The sequence below is a fragment of the Schistocerca gregaria genome, chromosome 2 (genome assembly GCF_023897955.1).
Source record: "Schistocerca gregaria isolate iqSchGreg1 chromosome 2, iqSchGreg1.2, whole genome shotgun sequence".
NCBI lineage: Eukaryota > Metazoa > Arthropoda > Insecta > Orthoptera > Acrididae > Schistocerca > Schistocerca gregaria.
This window is the reverse complement of record NC_064921.1, coordinates 582075924-582094657: the sequence shown is the minus strand read 5'-3', so window position 1 is coordinate 582094657 and position 18734 is coordinate 582075924. Positions and strand designations below refer to the sequence as shown.

Genomic DNA, 18734 nt, shown 5'->3' with positions numbered 1-18734 from the left:
ATTATCAGGGAGTGATAGTTATGACAATTTGTCAAAAACCTGATTTTTTAAAAATCTACTTATAACATTTAAATATGGTGGAACATGCTTTGTGGAATGTAAATGGTGAGTTGTTACCTTTACTGTACAACACTTAAGATACATTTTGGGTCATAGGTCCTTCATCAGAAATGTAAACATGAGTTACAGGGTATCCATAAAGTTCTACTATCATTTCAGAAAACCATAATTTGAAAACAGTTAGAGAAGAGAATTGTGATTCATTGTAAAATGTTCAGCGGCTCTAAAAGTTTTTCTTTTCTGTTACGCCAAAATTTCAGTGTGCGGCGAGAGATCAGCCATAGAAAATTGAAGTGATATTAAGAGTCCTGTCCATGTACGGGTCAGCATTGCAGCATCAACAGTTCAGATTGCCTCATTGCTTCATACACAGATGGTAGCAATGTCATTGACTGGTGTTGTGTATACATGATTCTTGTCATAACCAGACAAAAATAAATCTAATGGCATGGCATCTGGAGAACAGGGAGCTGTACATTGTGATCTTAACAATCAGTCCAACTCTCAGGAAATGTATGTAAACAGACATGTTTAAATACATGTTTTGCCAGTGGTGCCTTTGCAGACTGCCATCAATAATTCTGCAGTACTACTGTCAGACTTGAATTCTGTATACCAAATGACAAAATGCATTTTCTCCTTGTTTTGTCACCATTTTCATGCACTCCAAGTAAAATCTGCAACAGAAGAGAGAGGAAAAAAGCCTTTGAGAACTGCAAAATGGTTTATAACAAACCATGAGTGTCTCTCTAATAGTTCCCAAGGTGAGATTTTTTGAATGACAGCAGACCTTCATAGATACCCTATCTATATGTAAGTTCATGATGGAGCAGTTAAGTTACCGGATGTCAGTGAGATATTATTAATTACGAGAAGCGTAATACATCTCAAATAACCAACAAAAGGATAATGTTCTATAACTCGGTGTATGGAGTGTCAGAAGTTTGAACGTGGTAGGTAAGCTAGAAAATTTGAAAAGGGAAGTACTAAGGCTCAATGGTGGGGGCAAGTGAAGTGAAATTGGAAAAAAAGCAAGGATTTCTGGTCAGATGAGTATAGGGTAATATCAAAAATGCTACAGAAAATGGCATAATGGAAGTAGGATTCATTATGAATTGGAAGGTAGGGAAGACATTGAGTCACTGTGAACATTTCATTGAGAGATTTACTGTCATCAGAATCGACAGCAAACCAACACCGACAACAATAGTTCAGGTATATATGCCAGAGTTGCAAGCATAATATGAAGAGATGCATTATGTGAGGATATTGAGCGGGGAATTCGGAACATAAAGAGAGATGGAAATCTAATAGTCATGGGGGACTGGAATGCAGTTTAAGGGAAAGGAGTAGAAGAATGGGTCACAGGAGAATATGGACTCAGTAGTAGGAATGAGAGGCGGGACAGACAGTTCTGCAATAAACTTCAGCTAGTAATAGTGAATATTCTGATCAAGAATCACAAGAGGAAGAGTTATATTGGGAAAAGGTGGGAGAGAGGGGAAGATCTGAGATTACATCATGCTCTGGCAGAGGTTCCAAAATCAGATATTAGATTGTAAGGCATACAGAGGAGCAGACAGAGACTCAGATCACAATTTAGTAATGGTGAAGAGTAGGCTGAAGTTCAAGAGGCTAGTCAGGAAGAATCAGTGTGCAAGGAAGTGGGATACAGAGATACTAAGGAATGAAGAGAGATGCTTGAAGTTTTCTAAGGCTATAGATACTGCAATAATGAATAGCTCAGTAGGCAGATTAGTTAAAGATGAGCATCTCGGAAAAGGCAAACACACGATTTGGAAAGGAAAACATGGGTACAAGAGAGGTAACTGTGAGAAAACGGTGGTTAACAGAAGCAATACTTCAGCTGACATCTGAAAGAAAGTAGTACAGAAATGTTCAGGGAGATTGATGAATAGAGAGAAACAAGTCGCTTAGGAATGAAAGAAATAGGAAACACAAGGAAGTTAAGTTGAAATGGCTACATGAAAAATGCGAAGAAGTTGGAAGGACCGACTCAGCACATAGTAAAATCAAAACATCCTTCGGTAAAATTAAAAGCAATGGCGGTAACATTAAGAGTGCAACGGGAATTCCACTGTTAAATGCAGAGGAAAGAGCAGAGAGGTGGAAGGCATACATTGAAGGCCTCTATGAGGGGTAGGACTTGTCTGATGACGTGATAGAAGAAGAAACAAAAGTCGATATGGAATCCAGTATTAGAGGCAGAATGTAAAAGTTTTGCAGGGCTTCAGATCAAATAAGGCAGAAGGGATAGATGGGATTGATAACATTCCATCAGAATTTCTTAAATCATTGGGGGAACAAAACAACAATTCACATTGGTGATCAGAATTTGAGAGTCTGGTGATAAACCATCAGACTTTTGGAAGAAAAAGTCCACATAATTCCAAACATAGCAAGAGCTGACAACCATGAGGATTGTTGCACAATCAGCTTAGCAGCTCATGCATCCAAGTTGCTGATAAGAATAATGTACCAAAGAATGGAAAAGAAAACTGAGAATCTGTTACACATCAATCAGCTTGATTTTAGGAAAGGTAAAGGCAGCTGAGAGGCAGTTCTGATGCTGCGGTTGATAATGGAAGCAAGACTGAAGAAAAATCGACACACATTCACATGATTTGTCAACCTTGGAAAAAGTGTATGTGAATAGTGTAAAATGTTCAAAATTCTGAGAAAAGTAGGGTTGAGCTATAGGGGAAGATTGGTAATACACAAAATGTGCAAGAACCAAGAGGGAACAATAAGAGTGGGAGACCAGGAATGAAGTGCTTTGGTTAAAAAGAGTGTAAGATACGGATGCAGTCTTTCACTTCTACTATACAGTCTATATATCAAACACGCAATGATGCAAACAAAAGAAAGGCTCAAGAGTGGGATTAAAATATATCAGTGTTAACATACGCTGATGTTGCTATCCTGAGTGAAAATGAAGAATTGCAGGATCTGTTGAATGGAATGAACACTATGATGAGTAGAGAATATGGATCAAGAGTAAACTGAAGAAAGACGAAAGTAATGCTGAATAGCAGAAATGAGAATACCAACAAACTTGACATCGGAATTGGTAATCATGAAGTAGATGAAGTTGTGGGCTTCTGCCACCTAGGCAGCAAAATAACCCATGGTGGATGGGGTAAGGAAGACATAAAAAGCAGACTAGCAATGGCAAAAAGGGCACTTCTGGCTAGGAGAAGTGTACTAGTATCAAACATAGGCTTTAATTTCAAAAAGAAATTTCTGAGAATGTAAGTTTGGAGCAGAGCATTGTATGGTTGTCAAACATGGATTGTGGGAAAAACAGAACAGAAAAGAATCAAAGCATTTTAGATGTGGTGCTGGAAATTATGTGGACTGATAATGTAAGGAGTGAAGAGGTTCTCTGCAGATTTCGTGAGTCAAGCAAAATATGGAAAAAACTGACAAGGAGGAGGGACAGGATGGTAGGACATCTGTAAAGATATTGAGAAATAACTTCCGTGGTGCTAGAGGGAGCTGTAGAGAATGAAAAGTGCAGAGGAAGACAGAGATTGGAATAAATCCAGCAAATAATTGAGGATGTAGGTTGTAAGTGCTACTTGGAGATGAAAAGATAGGCACAAGACAGAAATTTGTGATGGGTCACATCAAACCATTCAGAAAACTATAATGATTCAAAAGAAAAAAAACTCTTGTTTGTTGATTGAGATATTATTACTTTGCTCCCGCACGTAAAAATCTTCATAGGAAATCTCTGTTTTCCTTTAGAACCACCCAGTTGTTTTCAACCATTGTGATGAAGAGTTGAATATATTCAGAACATTCAATTGTAATGTACTTTTTCCTATAACATATTGTTTAATTAGAGTAAAAGTTTCAAATATTGCTACAATCTAGTTTTCTTAAATGAATGTTATTACAAATGTACATATGGTGTGCATTAGATGTATTACTGTTGCAGTCTGTCTAAATCTTTTTGTAGATGAAAATACTTGTATAAATAACAATTATCTGAGGAAGAGATACATTGCTACATACCATAAAGATAACAGATTGAATTGCAGACATGCACAACTAAAAGACGCCCATTAGCTCTCAACCACAGCTTTTGTCAGAAAAGTGAACTTGTACTCTCTCTCTCTCTCTCTCTCTCTCTCTCTCTCTCTCTCTCTCTCTCTCTCTCTCTCTCTCTCTCACACACACACACTTACATTCAGGGTGTATACAGTCTGGAACAACTGGGAAAAACCCGGGAATTTTTTCACCTAGTAGAAAACCGGGAAAGACCTAGGAATTTTTCATTGTTTCCGTTTACAGTTAAATTTTTGTAATTTTGACTGGTAAGAACTGATACTCCTGCGAAAAATTTTACTTTAGCCTGCTGCTGCATAATAGTGCTGCAGCAGTAAAACATAAAGAAGGGAAAGAAAACCAAAATAAACGTGGATTTGCAAAGGAAATGCGCCATTTCCAAAAACAAAACACGGTGCACACATAAGTGTGCCAACACGAAAATGTTTCAAAGGCCTTAGGATAAAGACTATCTTCTGGTGAACACAAGGTGCCAGATTCACGCATGTGCAGAGCAGTCTAAGTTGCAGTGGAGAGAGGTGATAATCTCCACGTGACCTGTGTTTAGGTTTAGCAATTTTGCTGTTTCTTCTTCATTTACAACTCCTCATGTCAAATGAAAACAAAATGGATTTCTGTATCCAAGAGCTAGCAAATGAATTAACATACATTGACATACTTATGGAAAGCTGAAATATGTTATTAGTTTTAGCTTCCTGATCTTATTTTACTCCCAGGTTTTTGGAAGTCGAGCATTAATTGCCTTGCAGAACATTAAAGTTATTTTTCTTGATTTGCTAAAGAAATTTGGCTTATATTAATCTTTCCCACACAGGCAGTCAACTTATTTGAAGTGAAGTGTTTCATTCCACAGTGTCAACTGTTTACTAAATTAAAAGTGCCCATTTTTATCACATGCCACATGTGGCGTTATGCAGTAATAAAGGACCAAACTTGAGAGAATACAGTACTGATACTCCAATAAAATTTGCAGCCCTAAAACCAAAGTGAGAAGCTTAATATCAGGTCGGTACTTACTTCTTTGTGAATCTGGACATACAAATGTGCACTTTCAGCTGAATTATGCATTTTGGTCTGGTTTACGAAATTCAGATGCTCTTGGAGCACCCGCTGATGATCTGTTTCGTTTATGATGTAATGCAAGATCTCTTAATGCTATACAGGTATGAATATGTGGCCTTCTTATGACATCATAGCTGCGCACGCGCAGTAACGCCATTTTCTGGCGCACTCTGTTAACTGCTGAAACGATTAAAACAGGTTTTAGGAGAATATTACGAAAGGTGATTGAAAAGTGTTACTTTCAAAGTAAATTTCATTTTATGCAAGATGAATTACGTTACATGTGCAAATGTACTTTGAATTTCTTAAATGATTCTCATGTAAAGCTTAACACTCTGAGGGCCAACCACTTAGAAGAATTTCGAGCCTAGACATTTAGGTATTTAAAATTTTAGTGGCACATTTGTGTGATGTTAATGAAAGTGTAACACATGCAAAACAGACCAATATTATATGTGAAAGCTTAGCTTTTCTTGTAGCTACACTATGTATATTAATTTAAACCATTCACTTTCCTATTTATGTGTTCGCACTATTGAACAGTGACTTTGGTTGCTCTTGGCTGACTGCGTCACATGTCCTATGTCCTGAATATCAGCTATCATCAGCTGGTGAGATCACGTGACATCAGCTATGATTGCTTTACTAAAGTGCATAGCAATCTCGATTTCAATGCTACGGAAACTAACGTGCTGTGTGTGGTGTGGAATTCAATCATTTACTTTTGTAATATACAGCATATGTTCTTTCTTTCCCCCCCCCCCCCCCCCCCCCCCCTCCCCCCTTTTTCCCCTGTGAGAGAGTATTCTGTCCTCAGATCATCCGGGAAACTCTGGAATTCTTCCCACCCCCCCCCCCCCCTTGTCCACGTATACACCCTGACATTCATTCACGCAGGCATGCACACCTCACACTTACGACCACCATCTTCAGAATATTAATAGGATAACCAACCATCCTTAATAACTTTGAATTGGTGGCTCTGTTGTGACTCTTATCACCAGATATTTGTGACAGTGCTACATTACACCTGTACATATTTGTTTCTCTAATTGAACACCCATATGAATCCCTTCCTGTAATTGGCCGCCCATATGTATTCCTTCAGTAGCACATTACAAAACAAATTATAAAGGACTTAATTGATGACAATTCGTGATGGGCCACAAAATGTATTATTTATTACTGGAACTGTTCCTCCTCTAAAAGACAGCTCAAGCTACACTAAGATTTAGAAAAATCCCATATGCCTCATCACATGATCAACTTCTTCACACTGAAACTTCAGATACAATGGAACTGAAGCACAATTAATTAGACCGACATATACTATCGACATGGATGTAATTTTGCCTCTTCATATGGAAACACACATAATTAAACACGTCTGTATCTGAAGCACTCTGCTGACCTGCTGGAGGTTTCAAATGTTATATCCAGTGCTTGTGCAACACAATAATAATTCTCACACTAAAAAAAATTAATTTTTTTATTTTAGTGCTAGATACAGCTTAATTAGCTGCATGACTGCTGATACTCATTATGTGGTAAAATTAAACAATAAGTTCAGCAAATGCTAAATAATTGTAAATATGATGATGTGAACAAATAGGATTCTCTCACTACACTTGATTGGATATCTATAATTGCACCGAAAGAAGGATGGCGTCACAGCACTCACTACTGACTGGTTTGTTTTCTTCCAATACTGCACAAGGCTTTAAAATATATATTTCGTTACCTGTTTGGCAACTGCATAGTTACAAACAGCCTACTAGACTAATTACAGTCACATTATGGTGAACATTTGCTTTATCTCACAAGGAGAAGGTACGTCCATGGGGTCGAGGATTAGTCCAAAATTTTGTGTGGTGAAAGAGGACCCCTAACACCTCACGTGGTTGAAATATTAGGACGCACTACTCAGAAAATCCCGAGAAAAATTGATCCAAAGTTTCTTAGGTGCCTTATGGGTATAAAATGTTTGTCCATTGCCGAAGCGCCATTTGGCCTAGGCGCTTAGGGGTCAGACTCTTAAGCCAGAGGTCTCGAGTTCAGTGTTAGATCCAATACTCTTCTCATTGTACATCAGTGACATATCTGTTCTGTGTAAATACTACATAAATGCTGGTGACTTGGTTTAAAGCTCAGTCCATCCATTACCCAAGCAGACATGATTGGTCATTCTAGGTTCATTACTCTGAAATTTTAGGTATCCTAAATGGGGATAAATATAAATATATCTCTATCAGTAAAGAAAACATTAAGTAGGCTGAACACACAACTATAACATCGAAAAAGGCATTAACATCTCTCCACACCATACAAAAATATAAAGAGCTCTTCCCATTTGAACTGAAAAGGAATGTTTACAAATATATGTTCTTCTGGTGTGCGCGTGTGCATGTGCATGTTCTGTTAACATGTTTGCCAAATATTTTTTGAAAATTATTGTACATTTTTCTCAGAAATAATTGCTTAAATAAATAACTGTTTAACAGTTCTCATTTTATTGACAGTGGTCAGAGCGGATGCGTGGTAGAGAGGACGAGATTGCATCTATTTTTCTAGTTCGTCGGAAAGCTTTAGACTCTGAGCCAAATGTCCATCTTGCTGATCTTTTAGCAGCTCGAGAAGACCTGGCAGTCATCGAAAAGACAAGCAGTGCATCAGTCCGCAAGAACACTCAGTCTTCTATCAATAAAGTCATCATAGGCAGGGTGAGTTACACTTCATGCATACAGAAGCCTATAACATTAAGGTATCATAGTCTCCTGTTTTGTATGCTAAGTTTTAAGTGCAAAATATTTTATGATAAAAAGATCTCATTTTAATTTAGTATTTTTGTTCTTAGTAATATTTTTAACATTAATTCATTATTTTAATGCATATGTTAAAGTTAACGAAAGTCTGCGCATTCATTTTGTATAAATATAATAATTTTAATTCATGAATTTTCAGTATCTGTTCTTGTTCTTGTTGCATTTAGTAGACAGGGCAGATTTACAGGCATACTGCATTTTTGACAGTAAACAAAGCTTCTGTAGGTCAGCTGACAATTCCTTGGACCTGAATGGTTTGCTTGATAACATTTCTCTTTCTTCTTTTTTTTCATATTCGTTAAAAGTAAAGAAATCATTGGAGAGTAACTTGAATGTGACTGTCCAGCCTTTGATGTGTGCATATTAGGGTAGTTACCTGCCCTTTTCAGTCCAGTGAACCAGCTACGTGGAACTTACAATCAGATGTGTAGCTTGGTTGTTTTAATACACCTTCAAGCACTGCCAGGGATTAAAATAACTGTAAATAACAGGAAAAGTCCTTCAACTAAATGGAAACTGAATTGTAAGTTGTTGGACGTGTAATCAGTACAAGTACATGGAGACACTATTTCATTTCTGTATTCCATAATGTTATCCTTATCCAGACAAATGTGTTTCTGGAAGTGCCCAAAGGAATGTGTATCAACACTGCTCCAGCTCGTTTCTGGTGCTTGAAAGGATAAGAAACAGTCTAATGCACACAATTTCCAGAATTCCTTATGTCCAACATATTGAGCATAAAAACCTGTGTTTCTTGCTAGAATTAATAATTCATGAATCTTGATGTCCTCCTCCTCCCAAAAGGAAATATTTTATTGAAGTGAGAGGTCAAAAAACCTATTTTCAGCTTTTATTTGTATAACTGTCTTACAGATGTTTGTGGGACTTGTATTTTTGGTGATGTGTTAATACTTTCTCAAACATTCCTGATGTTTGATCTTTGTTGTGCCTTCCAGGTTCCAGATAGAGGAGGCCGCCCAAGCGAACAGCAGCCACCCCCGCCAGAGATGCCTAGTTGGCAGCAATCAAAACCAGGTACATAAATCAATAAATCAAAGTTTTTGTACATATCAGATTAATTAGGTAAGAAATGATTTAAGTTGATGGCATATATATTTGATGAAAGCTGTTTAAATTAATTTTCATCTCTTCATTGCAACATAATTCACAATAATCAGTGTGAATTGGCAGAATATGACCTTCCACTGTTTTCGGGATCCCCTGAAAAATAGAAATAGCACATTTTTACTTGATTTGTTTGGCAACGGGAGCTGCCATTTCATTTGTCTTTGTATCATCCATTTATCTGGTTCTCTCTCTGTCTCAGACTGTCTAATTATCTGGGAAATTTTTGAAATACTTACACCATTTCATGACTATGCATAATTCTGATATTGTGTTGCACAGAAAAGTATTTTTTTGCAAGATAGGTTTCCTTTTTGTTTGAACAGTTGCTACTATTTCTTTACCAGTAGCCGAGTACACCGTTTTTCTTTTTTCATACTTTCTAAATAAATGATTGCATGTGGACAATCATTACTGAAATAAGTCCAAGCTCTACTTTTTTACCTAAGTCATGTGCATATTTTCGTGCTATCAAAACCAAATCTCTTTTATGTTAAAAAAAACACTTATATTATGAAAAGTTAATTCTTATGTTCCTTCTGTTCTATTGCCCGTTGCAAATTTTTTCCTTACTTTTCTTGACGTAAGTCATGACAAACAGCTACAGTTTCTACCCAGTGGACAACTGTCCCATTGATCACTATTAGAACAGAAGTCCTTGTCTAACATGTGTTCTTAGTTTTACCATAAGAGTTCACATCCCTTTTCCTCGTTATGTGTGAGAAATCATGATTCACTCATTAAATAATGCATGGAATAGCTGCTATTGGAATCTCAAGTAATGCTAGTTTGAGTTGATGTATTTTCTATATGTTACATAAGTGGAAAAACACTTTAAAAGTCACTGGTGAAACATTTCTGTACTTTCACATTTGTCCCTCTGGTTCATTGTCTTTGCACTACTGCCAGTACAGCCAGATTGTTTGTGGTGTTTTACATTTGTTAGTGGCCACTGAAAATATTTTCAGTAATTCGGTTAGGAGCAGTATGATTACCCACCATACAGCCTTGATTTCACACCTTCCGATTACCAGTTGTTCTTGAATTTGAAGTGTCATTTTGAAGGAGGACACTTCAACAGCAATGATGATGCAAAAAAATGGTATTCAGTAGTGGCAGTCTTCATAGATGGCATCTTTCTCTGTAAAGGGCTTAGAAAAGTTGGTTTCCACTTCGACAAATATCTGAACAATGGTGGCAACTATGCAGAAAAATGGTTTAAGAAGTACTTGTTCTTTTTTTTAAAAAAAAAAAAAGTTTGAAAAAATATTTTAGAGTTTTTTTCCAAAACAGTAATTACTTTCCCCAGGCATCCCTCATATATTATACGCATTTTGCAATATCTATCTCTTCCACAGTAATAATCCATCAATAAAACATATGCAGAAAAGTCAGAGTGTGGGATTGGAGCCACTTACACATACAAAGTAAGTCCATGTAGCACGTTTCGTAGAAAACAATGTGCACAAAAATTTTAAGTTTGTAATTTTAGCACATCATGGTGACCTATTTAGTTATCAAGTCTCACTCGCGACCACCTCTGACAAAGAGAGTACTTTTCTAAATTTTTATTCCTGTAAGGCAGTTGCATTGATGCATCTCATTGCCTAAAACTGGGAAAATGACAACAATGTTGTTGGTGTTGTTGCAGCAGCAGTGGCACCATTCACTCCAAAGACTGGTTTGATGAAGCTCTTAACACTGGTCTGTGCTATGAAAGTGTATTCACCTTTGCATAAACTATTCAACTGATATCCAATTGAATGTGCTTACTGTACTCAAACCTTGGTCTCCCCCTTCAGTTGTTACCCCTACCCCTCTCACATTTTTTCCATTACCATACTGATGATACCTTGATTAGTCTGTATGTCCTGTCAACTGATTCCTATTTCTAGTTAATTTGTGCCACAAATTTCTATTCTCCAGTTGAGTTCAAATTAGAAATGTGATCTCCCCATCAGATCTTAAACATTCTTCTGTAGCACTACACTTCAGAAGCATCTATTCTCTTCTTGTCTGAATGATCCTGTCACTTTTGTACAAGGATACACTCCATACAAATACCTTTGGAAAATAGTTCTAAAAACTTAAATAGTTACACAGTGTTAACAAATTTCTCTTTTTTTTTTCAGAAATACTTTTCTTGGCAGTGCCAGTCTCCATTTTATATGCTCTCTTCTTTGACAACTAGAGGGACTTTGCTGCACAAATTCCAACACTCAGACTATTTCTAATTCTATCAGCATCACCTGATTTAATTTTACTGTATTCCATTACCCTCACTTTGCTTTTGTTTGTGTGAATCTTGTAACCACTTTTCAAGATATTATCTATCCCACTCAACAGTTCTTCCAAGTCCTTTACCATCTCCGACAGAATTAAAATATCATTAGTGAACATCACAGTTTTTATTTTTATGAAACAAAAGAAACATGACTGTTACAAATCAAATCAAAGAAACAATATGCTTCAAGGTATATTAGATACAACAAAGTATAGAGTAATAATTTTACAAATTCATAATCATATCCCTTGCTTTCCAGTATTTCTGCCCAACCAGATAAAGGCAATTGTGCTGTTGTGCATTGAAATCTTGCAGAATCTTCTTCTCTGGACCATTCGAGAAGATTGGATTGGAGGGTGCCTTTGCAAGGTTTATCCTTTATTTGAGGCTCAAGATAGCATAGTACTAATTACCTCACTCAGACAGGTGCATTGAGACACAGGATTGTTTTGAGTGTATTGGGTTGCCCATTGTATCTGCAAGTTCATTACATAAAATTTAATAGTGAAACAATATCCATTGCTAACAAGAATTATTACAGGCCTTTCGTTATGTTCCATTGTTTTGCCAGGCAGTAATGCTGACCGAAGGCACCATATACTTAGAGATCACGAATCTGACTGATTTGAGTCACTTTGGATTAGTGCATTATTGTTGACACTTACCTGTAAGTAATTTTAGTTAAAGCAGTTGTATGGCTCAGACTTCTCCTTCAAGAAGTGTGTGATCACCTCCTAATGTGAAATATGTGAGTATTTTGCAGCTCCAGTCATTCCATTTTTGTCTTTGACATACCAGTGCATAATGTAGTAATTTATGTTGTGAATATTGAAACTTAATGGTTTCCAGTCCAGGTACTAGGAATGCTTATTAAAATTAACTTTGTACTCGCCCATTGCTTTGGATGTAGGTTGTGACGGATGTAACTCGCATGCTATCTGGTGATATATCTAACTTTTCGTTTGGCTATTAGTTACTGGAAAATACCTCTTTCCTTAGTAATGTGTGATCACAAAGTAAATTTGGTATGCTGTGTGTTTGACACCTAATTTCTAAACAGATTTGAGTGTTTCAGAACCAACCAATATTTTTAATATGATGAAGAAGAGTGTTAACTGGTATCATTGGTTCTAAACACACTTTAATTTCTTAATGGTTAACTGTGATGCAATTAAGTGCACCACACAGTAGTTTTTCATAACAGGTTTTACATATGTAGAGTTCAAAGTTGCTGCACATCCCCATTTTGTGCCTGTAAGCAATACAATTGTAAAGTGTTTGCAGGATTTTTATTTTTAGTTTGTATTTTTCAATGATATGAAAATGAAAAATTGCCAGTTTAAATTGCTGTCTGTTGTGCATTTCATATCTGTAAGTACTTACTAAAACTTCACACTTTCATTTTGTATTCATTGTCCTACAGCCTTAATGCAATTGATAAATATTATTATTTGGTATAGAGCCCAATTTTTCCGGGCAGGTATCTAACTACACACTTGTTGTTAGTGCCATTGTATTTTATTTTTATAGCCTCATAGAAATTTTGCAGATGTTACCAGTATAATACTAGAATTATTCCTGTTTTTCTTAGGACCACAGATTTTGTACATCATAAGTGGGAAAATGTACTACTGAAAAATACCTACTTTGGTAATAATTCGATTTTTTTGGTGATTAAAATGCAGAATTAGCCCTTTCACTGACATGGATGTTGATACATGTCCCACTACGCAATTCCCTGGGTGTTGTGGACATGTACATGTGTTCCAGTTGGGTTTCACTACCATGCTATGGATGTTTGTATGCTTCCTGAGCTGCTGACCTGTCACTGCTGCAGACATTTTACTTCTATACCTCAGTAAATAAAAAAAACAACTTTCAAGTATGTATTGTACAATATATGTGCGTCATTTCATTCTATCATTTGCCAAAACCCTTGTTTCAATAACTTGAATCATTTGTGAAATTTACAATTTATGACCACAATTCGCGATACGCAAGCATGTGAATGGGCATGTAGCGTGCTATCTTATATCGGATATAAACCCAAGTACTTGAGAATAATTTTGAGATTTAGTTCTGCTCTCAATTTTAAATAAAATTTCAATATCTTAACTTCATTTCATTCACTGCAGTTTGAGCCAAAATCAACCATACACAGCTTCTGCAGTGTGTTTTAATCTCTGCAAACTCTTTAAAATTCATACAATGTTCTACTTACTTTGATGCAGTTCCGTAAGGATGACACTCAATGAATAGAAATTCAGCTCTTTATCAAGCACATCTGTAAGATGTGCAAAAATAAAAGTTTTTGGTCAAATGTATTGTAAGAATCGGATTGTAAGTATTTCATATCAACCAGATTGCTGTCTCACACACATGCACCAGTCTTTGATGACCAGTACAGCCATAACAAAAGACGCCATCAGCTTGGAATGCAGAGCATGGCTGTAGCAGTGAAAGGGTTTTAGGGGATTGTGTTTGAAGTAATATGTAATATCATAATGCCACAGTTGCTGGCATGCTATCTCAGTAAATTATAATTCAAAATGTGCCTTTTCAAAATCATATTCAGAATATAACATGCAGAAACACTCAAAATTACATCTTATTAAACAAGTCACAAAAATATTGGTGACATCAGCTAGATCAGTATATCTGAAATGTACACTTCTGCCATCAGCCAGTTAGAATATAGGGAAGTCACGTGACACAAAAGCATAACCTTTAGCATCCAAAAATATGTACCTGGTATGTGATGTAGAAAAAATAAAATTACCCTAAAACTACAATTTTTATTAAGTTTCTGAGAACCAATGAGTGTTGGTCATTTAGCATCTCTCCATTAATGAATCACTACTGTTAGTATGACAGTATTATGAAAAGGATAGTTGCTAATCACCATGTAGCAGATATGTCGAGTCGAGATAAGCACAAAAAAAAACCCTAAGCAGTCGAACAATGGAGACTCCATGTACAATTGTAAGAGACTAAGTAGTCTTTTTGTTGTGCTTATCTGCGACTAAGCAGCTCCACTATATAGTGAGTAGCACTTATGCTTTACATAATGCTGTCATTATTCCATCCTGATTTTTCATTGTTTGATTTTACCTAACTACTATTAGTATATTGTACATCTTGTTAATCTAACTACACTGTGACACACCCTAGAAGATAAGGTAGTCAGTGTTTCTTCTTGCTGCGTTATTTGCTGCCATTTTTCGGCTGCAGGTACTTTGTTTTCTGGCATGATGTCTTTATTAAGTCTCTCATGAAAGACAGCTTTCCTGAAACAGTTTGAGATTGTGCTTTTGTGTGTGGGATGCCAGGCACTTCTAACAAAATGGATGGCATCCAAGATTATAACCTTTATCATCTTAGTATGAAGACAGGCCAGCCTCTTATACAAGAATCTTCCTGTATTTTTATTTCAGGCATTTTGTAATACCTTGGTCAATTGACTTGTACAGGTGAGAGGAAAAACACTTCTCGTATATTGCATAGATGGGCAGCCGCTGTGGCCGAGCGGTTCTAGGTTCCTCAGTCCAGAAGCATGCTGCTGCTGCTGCTGCGATCGCAGATTCGAATCCTGCCTTGGGCATGGATGTGTGTTAGGTTTAAGTAGTTCTAAGTCTAGGGGACTCAGATGTTAAGTCCCATAGTGCTTAGAGCCATTTGAACCATTTTATTGCATAGATGAAAAAAAAGTGATGTTTCCGGTTTCTAATGCCCAATCTTGCATCAGACAAACAAAAAGAATTGTTTAAATATAGTTGTTGTTATCCATGCATTCACATTTGGTGTATATTTACATGGAAATATCTGCACATACCTTCAGGAGCATGGACTTTTTGCCTTTCCAATTACGTGTGGCACAAATTTTTCTGTTCCTCTTTCATAACTACATAGTAAAACAGTTAGCCTTCTTTTACTAAATTTTCCACCATGGCATTTTTCTCCCCCCAACTCAAGAGTTTTGTCAGGAAGAAGGTGCAAACATAAGCCTGTTTCTCTGCATTAAAACCATCGTTGGGGCTATACTTTTCTATGATGGAAGAGTGTTTTTCCATAACTGAACAGTGTTGGTGTTCACACTTTGTCTCACTTTGAACACATTTATACACCAAATTGTCTGTTACTGAATCTTTTGATGCAACTGTTGGGTGCTTCGAAATCTGCAAGTCCCAAATTTTGTGCCAAGTATATTGCTTTGGTGTAATTCTCAGTACCATCAGTTGGAATGTTCAAAGCTAGAGCTTGTTTCATGCAGTTTAGTAGCACGTTTTCCAGTTCTGTAAACTGTCACACACTTGCTTTCATTTTCCATCCCCCCCCCCCCCCCAAATATGGTACTTCAATTTCCTTGCTCTTTACTGTATTTGATGGTGTTGGTAGAATGTCCAGTTTTCATGCAGCATTAACACACTTCATGTGTGAATTTATGTACACTCCCTGAATAATGTTCCAATTTCCTTTGTTTATTAACTGTCTCTGTCTTTTCACCCATGATGTGCTGGTGTACTGTATAACACAAAAAACAGTCACAGGCTGGAAGTCAAACACTCAACAGAAACAAAGGAGCCCAATGACTGAATTACTTGCTGTTCAGTGTGTTTGGCAGCTACAGAAGTCTGAAGTTGTCAGAGGTACTGCTAACTTATACAAAGTACTTCCGCACATCATTTCTAGAGAAACAAATTATCTGTATTACTTGCAGTGTTGCTGGCATTGAATGACACTGTCTCTATGGAAATTTCCACCCCACGCAGCTGCAGATGCCCTACTCCCACAATTCTCTCAACTATCTGTGTCAAAAGTTGCAGTGGCCTAACAGTACTAATACTGTCAAATTTGAACACATTAAGCAGGGAGGAACAATACGCAAATGAGTCGGCTAAACATGTAATTAATACAGTTAACAAGATTCCACTGTAATATAATTTCAAGAGCAATTGTCTACATGGACAATTTACCATATTTAAAGTTGTGTAAAATGTTCACTGTGGGTTTCCCAGTACAAATTCAACTGAGCTGTATATTAGTTATGACAATATCTGCTTGCATCTTTCAGAATTTCTCATTTTGTAAGTAATATCTGTAGAGACTAGAAGAAGATCAGGATTATTTATTTTAACATTATAACCAAGAAAAATGGAGGTGTCTTGGTTTTAAATTTATTTTTTGCGTGTGCTGCTTAATTTTAAAGAGCATCTCCAGAGGGAATTGTGGTTTAGTATGTATATGGTGAAGTTAGAGATACTGCCATTCTCCTTTGATGAGTGGTGCCTCTATCAGTATTAGTTTTAAAATTAAGGTCAGGTTGACAGACTAATGTACAGCTGAGTCCAAGGTCTTAGGTTATGTTGGAAGATTATGGTTTGATGGTAAGTTGGCAAAGCCAACATATCTGTGACGATAGTGTTTAATTTTTTATACATTGCACATTTGTAGTTATAGATAGGTTCCCAATGGAAACCTCCATATTCCCAGTGTAGTCTGAGAATTTTAAATATGTTTGAAGTCATTAAATAACAGAAATGTCCTTGATCCAAAATCTCCTTAGCTTGATAGTAGTCCCAATACTTTGATAATACATTATGCACAATTGTATGGCATCGTCCTGAATGTGATTGCCTTGTTGATTGCATCACTAAGTTGAGAGGTTGGATTATATTCTTTACTGTTTTGTTATAGTGTTATTAAGCTTTGGAGGATCCAGTTGACAACAATTACACTATTATTACTGCTGTGTATATCAAGATTTTGTTTGTATGGTGGCAGAGTGTAGCATGCAAATCTGTTGACTTATTGATTTTGAACATAGCTTTAATAATTTTGAAAACACGTAGAAATTTTTCTCTAGCATCAACAACAATTTACATAGTTATTTATCTGTTTTTATCACGCATGTACAGGGCAATTATAATTGAACTTTCACTGCTTGACCAGGTGTCAGCAGAAAACTATTCACCTTATGTGTACTAAACTTCATAGGAATGATTATAGAGTGTGCACTATAGAATTTGCATTGCTAGTAGTGTTAGTGTCATGACTTGCAGTTAGTTGCCGGTAGTGGTGCAGTGATATGTGGTTGAATCACAGGCATCAGTATGTATTAAAGTTGCAGTCAGTCATAAGGGGTCTGGACAAGGTGAGTAGGGTTCTACTCGTAAAGCTGTTTTATCAGAACAACAGCAATAGTGCTGCTGCTCTTCACGAGTATTGCTGCATTGAAGGAGTGTGGAAATGTCCTCCTTCCACACAAGCTGATGGCCAATTGTGCCTCCAGTTGTTGAAGTTACTATTGCCATGGCTGAGAATGCTGCATGCAGTGCTCGATCTTCAAGCAGTGTACAATCTGTGTCACAACAGCTGAATGTTCCGTAGCCACCGTTTGAAAAGTGCTGCAAAATTTATGAAACGGTATCTCTAGTGCTATTCCAGGCCATCATGAATGCAGATGTTCATCACGTTCAGCAAAACATTTGTAACCTAGGATGTAAAGACAGTATGCAGTTAACAAATGTTACCCTCTCATATGAAAATTAGTGTCTCTTTGTTTCAATGGTTTATTTGTTATTTCCCTTCCACATGTCTCTACAAATGTTTCCAAAAAGTTTCATTGTCCCATGATACTTACTCCCTGTGGGAGCCCTCCAAGCAGCAAAAGTTAAATTATAATCATCCTGTATTTTGTGTGATCAGGGAACTTGCATTATTTTAATTTTTTTGTATGTCTTATCAGTTAAAGATGTGTATTCTTAATAATTTGTTTGTATGCTCCTGGTAATGGCAGTCTTATTAATCATTATTTTTGGTAGACCATGTAGTCATCCAATAGACGTCCCTGACAAGTACCTTACTTTAGAATTCACCTTTCAACTTCCACAAGGCATTGACGGGGCTGCCTTTTAGATACCTAAACAGCAATGTGTTGCTGTTTGGACTTCTCTATTTTAACACTAATTTCTAAGCTCAAGTCAGCAATAAATAGCCATGAAATCAATTCTTCCACAGCTAACAGTGACTAGTTTGTGTGAACTGTACAATTGTAGCTAACTGCTTAAGTGATGAATATTTCTCCTCAACTGTTCAAATTGATTTCTCACAAATAGGTGTAATTTTTCTATGGTAGCTGATGACCTCCTTTACCATCGGCACAAGTTTTAACATGGAAACTGTGCTTTTCTTTTGCGATAATATTTTGCAAAGAATATTCATATCTTACTATATAGAAGTCTGAAATAGAAAGTAAAAATGTTTCTAAAGTGTGGTCCATTTTCTGT

General features: G+C 36.6%; 1 protein-coding gene across 1 annotated transcript in view; it reads left to right on the top strand.

The window, feature by feature from the left end:
- The window catches only part of LOC126333450 (protein FAM98B-like), a 51627-nt gene that overhangs the window by 28491 nt on the left and 4402 nt on the right, over positions 1 to 18734 (top strand). The window contains exons 6-7 of the mRNA XM_049996736.1: positions 7737 to 7937; positions 8996 to 9074. Coding sequence (XP_049852693.1) covers positions 7737 to 7937; positions 8996 to 9074 — 280 coding nt within the window. The remainder of the gene's footprint in view (positions 1 to 7736; positions 7938 to 8995; positions 9075 to 18734) is intronic.